The 6,555-nt window shown below is 48.9% G+C and overlaps 1 protein-coding gene across 1 annotated transcript; it reads right to left on the reverse strand.

The window, feature by feature from the left end:
- Positions 1–247: 247 nt before the first annotated feature.
- On the reverse strand, positions 248–1,435 carry LOC123186969 (chalcone synthase 2). Its single transcript, XM_044598705.1, has one exon. The coding sequence runs from the start codon at positions 1,433–1,435 to the stop codon at positions 248–250; it is 1,188 nt and encodes a 395-aa protein (XP_044454640.1).
- Positions 1,436–6,555: the final 5,120 nt, after the last annotated feature.

Consider the following 6,555-nt stretch of genomic DNA (forward strand, 5'->3'; position numbering starts at 1 on the left):
ATAAAATTACAAATAAGAAGCATAATGTTGAACGTTACGAAAATACATCAGGTACATCACGAGCACATACAACAAGGTTTTTGGAGAAAAACGCATATCAATTCTTACAGCAGAAACACAACAAAAAGTGAAAAACCAGGTATAAAGAAAACTCAGGACAGCCATCACACCGTTGCTCTCGTAATCACTTATAGTGTCGGTGATTTTATGCTGTTGGTGAATAAATAAAGTGTGCTTTGCTGATCGATCATGCAGTGGCTGCGATTGGGACGCTGTAGAGGACGAGTGTCTCGACGGTGAGGCCAGGGCCGAAGCCGAAGAGGACACCCCACTCCTTACCTTCTCCAGTGGTGGCGTGGCCATCCTGGGAAGAGGTCTTACGCATCACGTCGAGGACGAAGAGGACACATGCACTGGACATGTTGCCATATTCGGACAAGACCTCTCGGCTGGCGCGCATGCGCTCCTTGTCAAGGCCAACTTTCTCCTCGACCATGTCTAGGATCGCCGGCCCGCCAGGGTGTGCAATCCAGAAGATGGAGTTCCAGTCGTGGATGCCTAGAGGCTTGAAGGCGTCCTCGAGCGCCTGCTCGATGTTCTCGGAGATGAGCCCGGGCACGTCTTTGAGAAGGTGGATGGTGAGCCCCGCCTCCGTTAGGTGGCCGTTGATGGCACCCTCGGAGCCGGGCAGGATGGTCTGGCTCGCTGATACCAGCTGGAAGAGTGGCTTCTCAAAGGGCTCGTCGGGGTCAGCGCCAATGATGGCAGCGGATGCACCATCGCCAAAGAGTGCATGACCAACCAGCGAGTCTAGATGGGACTTGCTGGGGCCACGGAAGGCCATGGCGGTGATCTCTGAGCAGACCACCAGCACGCGTGCGCCGCGGTTGTTCTCGGCGATGTCTTTCGCCATGCGGAGCACGGTGGCACCGCCAAAGCAGCCTTGCTGGTACATCATGAGGCGTTTGACTGTCGGGGAGAGGCCGAGCAGCCTCGTCAACTGGTAGTCGGCGCCAGGCATGTCCACGCCGGAGGTAGTGCAGAAGATGACGTGGGTGATCTTGGATAGTGGCTGGCCCCACTCCTTGATGGCCCTCTCTGCCGCCTCTTTCCCGAGCTTGGGGACCTCCACGACAACAATGTCGTGGCGCGTGTCAAGCGATGGCTCCATGTGGGAGCAGATGCTGGGGTTCTTTTTGAGGATCTCCTCGGTGAGGTGCATGTGCCTCTTCCTGATTGTGGACTTCTCGCACATCCTCTCGAACTTCTCCTTGAGGTCCGGGAGGTGCTCGCTCTTGGTGACCCTGAAGTAGTAGTCAGGGTAGGTCGCCTGGTACACGCAGTTGGCCGGGACGGCCGTGCCGATTGCCAGCACGGTCGCCAGACCCTCAGCCCGTTGTGCCCTTCTCACTTCCTCTAACTTCACCGCCGCCATTGATCAGCACCAGGGACTAGCTAAGTAGCTAGCTTGTGCTCTGGTTTGCTAGCAAGGGTTTGGAAGGTGCACTTAATGTAAGAATGTATTTCTCAACTCTGGTGATAGAACTCACTCAGAGTGCTGCCACTTTATAGAACATGATTTGCTAACGCATTCAATTTTTTTCTACCGGAGTTAAATACACCGACGACGACTGAGAGCTTGTTTTCTTATGGGAGCGCCTGCAACTTAGAGCAACTTTACCATAATAGCCGTCTTAAGGAGCGCGGTGCACGAACAAAATCAGCTTAATTTAGCAGTCGTGGCAAGGTTTTGAATTTTAAAAGCAAGAAACAAAAAACAACTCTGGCAGTGGGTTTGCCGTGTTCTGCCATCAGCAAATAGACACGGCAGGACCGGGTCGCAATCGTTAATGACGCGTTTGGTTCCGTCTCAGGTAACGTAATGGGTTCCGGTATGAAGAAGCGCTGCTTCCGATGTTCTTTCATGGAATACTGGCTTTGTTTGCTTTGTGCGCTTCTGTCCGGTATTCTAATCACCATCCGCTCGGTTGTTTTCGACTCTGTGCAGGCCCGTTTCAGAAAACCTGCCTGCAGCCAATACGTAGTACGTGAACCAAACGTAATCTTCCATTTCAGAAAGCGTGGGGATCGGAAACCGCGGCCAAAGCGTTGAAACAAACGCGTCAAGTTTGTTGAGTTTTTGTTGTCAGGAACTTGGCGAAACAAAAAGGAACTACTGCTGACTACGTAAAACGGAGAACTCGTCAAACACAGGGTGGTAGACGAGACGCGCCATTAACGGCAATGCCACATGGCATGCATGTTTGCCAAGTTCCATCTGGGCAGACGTACTACGTGTGTGAGGCCGATGCGTGGCATGTCTAGTTTTGCCAAGTTCCATCTCACAAAGAGTCGGCAGATCTTTCGCCCAGTTCCTGGCACGCGGTTTGCTACGTACGTTTGTTGTGTTCTCAGTTGCCAGTTAGGAGGTCATTGGGCAGGCCGGTTCTCGTACTTTGTTTTGGCAGGTGATTGGAGTGTGTCTATTCGGAGTGTGTTTCGAGCTGAGCCGTTCAGCCTAACTTCGAGCTTAACACTTTTTTGTTGCCTTGTGTAAAGCCAACGAATAAACACGGGATGCTTGCTATCTGGTGGAAAAACAGGCTTCCGTCCAGCCCCATAAGTCGCGAAGCTGTAGGAACCGCGACTAATGGGACCTTTAGTCGCGGTTCTGGAGGTGAACCGCGACCAAAGGCCTGGTCCCAGGGCGCTCGGTGGCCAGCTGGCGCACGTGAGGGTCTTTAGTCGCGGTTGGCCAGGACAACCGCGACTAAAGGCCTTCGGGCACCTTTAGTCACGGTTTGCCAGGCCAACCGCAACTAAAGCCCCTCCCCTATATATACCCATCCAGCAGCCAACACTTAGCCATTTGGAGACATTCTCTTCACAAGTGGGTGTAGGTTTGCTTTTGGTTCCTCTTATGCACATAAGGTGTTTGATGAAATGCCCCAAGAGCATGAAACAAACATGACATGAAGTGTTGGAGCCACACTCCTCGATCGCGGTTAGCAACTTGATGAACCTTTGATGTGTCATTGATAAAATATGCATGTGTGCAGTTCATTGTTTAATTTATATTGTTTGTAGCTAGTTAGTTTAACAAATGCATGATGGTTAATTATATATTTTATATTATAATAATGCAGATGAATCGGCAATGGATGTACGGTAACCGACTCTCCGGCGAGTTCACTACGGGTTTGAAAGATTTCCTCGTAGTGGCTAATGCGAACAAGCAGGGGGGTTTTGTTATCTGTCCATGTGTTATCTGTAAGAATCAGAAGGGTTACTCTTCCTCAAGAGATGTTCACATGCATCTGCTTCGGCACGGTTTCATGCCAAGCTATAATTGTTGGACCAAGCATGGAGAAAGAGGGGTTATAATGGAAGAAGATGAAGAAGGGGATGATTTCATCGATGAAAGCTATCTTGCTCATTTCGGTGATACTTTCATGGAGGATGCTGAAGGTGAAGGGGAAGGTGAAGAAGAGGCACGTGATGATCCCGTTGATGATCTTGGTCGGACCATTGCTGATGCACGGAGACGCTGCGAAACTGAAAAGGAGAGGGAGAATTTGGATCGCATGTTAGAGGATCACAGAAAGGCGCTGTACCCCGGATGCGATGATGGTCTGAAAAAGCTGGGCTGCACACTGGATTTGCTGAAATGGAAGGCAGAGGCAGGTGTAGCTGACTCGGCATTTGAAAACTTGCTGAAAATGTTGAAGAATATGTTTCCAAAGGATAACGAGTTGCCCGCCAGTACGTACGAAGCAAAGAAGGTTGTCTGCCCTCTAGGTTTAGAGGTTCTGAAGATACATGCATGCATCAACGACTGCATCCTCTACCGCGGTGAATACGAGAATTTGAATGAATGCCCGGTATGCACTGCATTGCGTTATAAGATCAGAGGCGATGACCCTGGTGACGATGTTGAGGGCCAGAAACCCAGGAAGAGGGTTCCCGCCAAGGTGATGTGGTATGCTCCTATAATACCACGGTTGAAACGTCTGTTCAGGAACAAAGAGCATGCCAAGTTGTTGCGATGGCACAAAGAGGACCGTAAGTCGGACGGGGAGTTGAGACACACCGCAGATGGAACGCAATGGAGAAAGATCGACAGATGGTTCAAAGATTTTGCAGCTGACGCAAGGAACATAAGATTTGCTCTAAGTACGGATGGCATGAATCCTTTTGGCGAGCAGAGCTCCAGCCATAGCACCTGGCCCGTGACTCTATGCATCTACAACCTTCCTCCTTGGTTGTGCATGAAGCGGAAGTTCATTATGATGCCAGTGCTCATCCAAGGTCCGAAGCAACCCGGCAACGACATCGATGTGTACCTAAGGCCATTAGTTGATGAACTTTTACAGCTGTGGGGTGGTGTCCGTGTGTGGGATGAGCACAAACAAGAGGAATTTGACCTACGAGCGTTGCTTTTCGTAACCATCAACGATTGGCCTGCTCTTAGTAACCTTTCGGGACTGTCAAATAAGGGATACAATGCATGCACGCACTGCTTACATGAGACTGAAAGTGTACATTTGCCAAATTGTAAGAAGAACGTGTACCTTGGGCATCGTCGATTTCTTCCGAAAATTCATCCAGTAAGAAAGAAAGGCAAGCATTACAACGGCAAGGCAGATCACCGGCCGAAGCCTGCGGAACGCACTGGTGCTGAGGTATTTGATATGGTCAAGGATTTGAAAGTCATCTTTGGAAAGGGTCCTGGCGGACAATCAGTTCCGAAGGGAGCTGACGGGCACGCAGCCATGTGGAAGAAGAAATCTATATTCTGGGAGCTAGAATATTGGAAAGTCCTAGATGTCCGCTCTGCAATCGACGTGATGCACGTTACGAAGAATATTTGCGTGAACCTCCTAAGCTTCTTGGGCGTGTATGGGAAGACAAATGATACAAAGGAAGCACGGCAGGACCAGCAACGTTTGAAAGACCCTGATGACCGGCATCCGGAATGGTTTCAAGGTCGTGCCAGCTACGCTCTGACCAAAGAAGAGAAGGTCATCTTTTTTGAATGCCTGAGCAGTATGAAGGTCCCGTCTGGATTCTCGTCCAATATAAAGGGAATAATAAACATGGCGGAGAAAAAGTTCCAAAACCTGAAGTCTCACGACTGCCACGTGATTATGACGCAATTGCTTCCGATTGCTTTGAGGGGGCTCCTGCCGGAAAATGTTCGAGTAGCCATTGTGAAGCTATGTGCATTCCTCAATGCAATCTCTCAGAAGGTAATCAATCCAGAAGTTCTACCACGGTTACAGAACGATGTGATCCAATGTCTTGTCAGTTTCGAGTTGGTGTTCCCGCCATCCTTCTTCAATATTATGACGCACCTCCTGGTTCACCTAGTCGAAGAGATTTTCGTTCTCGGTCCTGTATTTCTACACAATATGTTCCCCTTCGAGAGGTTCATGGGAGTATTAAAGAAATATGTTCGTAACCGTGCTAGGCCAGAAGGAAGCATCGCCAAGGGCTATGGAAATGAGGAGGTAATTGAGTTTTGTGTTGACTTTGTTCCTGACCTTAAGCCGATTGGTCTTCCTCGATCGCGGCACGAGGGGAGACTAAGTGGAAAAGGCACGATCGGAAGGAAATCAACGATATGTATGGACGGCCATTCTCTGACTGAAGCACACCACACTGTACTGACCAATTCCAGCTTGGTGGCTCCGTACTTTGAGAAACACAAGAATATTTTACGCTCGGACAACCCGGGGAAGCCTGAATCCTGGATTAGGAAGGCCCACATGGAGACTTTCGGCAGTTGGTTGAGAAAACATTTAATGAATGACAATGATGTTGTAGATCAGCTGTACATGTTGGCCAAGACACCATCTTCGACTATAACGACTTTCCAAGGGTACGAGATAAATGGGAATACATTTTACACGATCGCCCAAGATAAAAAGAGCACCAACCAAAACAGTGGTGTCCGCTTTGATGCAGCAACCGAGAATGGGCAAAAGGTCACATATTATGGTTACATAGAGGAGATATGGGAACTTGACTATGGACCCTCCTTTAAGGTCCCTTTGTTCCGGTGCAAATGGTTCAAGCTAACAGGAGGTGGGGTAAAGGTGGACCAGCAATACGGAATGACAATGGTGGATTTCAACAATCTTGGTTACCTTGACGAACCATTCGTCCTAGCGAAAGATGTCGCTCAGGTTTTCTATGTGAAGGACATGAGTAGCAAACCGAGGAAACGGAAAGATAAGAAAACGATCAGTACATCATGCGATGATCCAAAGCGCCACATTGTTCTTTCAGGGAAAAGAAACATCGTGGGAGTGGAGGACAAGACAGACATGTCAGAAGATTATAATATGTTTGCTGAAATTCCGCCCTTCAAAGTGAACACCGACCCAAGCATTAAGTTAAATGATGAGGATGCTCCATGGATACGGCACAATCGTAAGCAAGCAGGGACACAAGGGAAGAAATGATGTGTAATAATTTATTGTACCAAACTTTGTTGAATGGATCATGTGAATTATATTACCCGTGATGTGTTTGGTGTCCATTTTCGAATGA

The sequence above is a fragment of the Triticum aestivum genome, chromosome 1A (genome assembly GCF_018294505.1).
Source record: "Triticum aestivum cultivar Chinese Spring chromosome 1A, IWGSC CS RefSeq v2.1, whole genome shotgun sequence".
Classification (NCBI taxonomy): Eukaryota; Viridiplantae; Streptophyta; class Magnoliopsida; order Poales; family Poaceae; genus Triticum; species Triticum aestivum.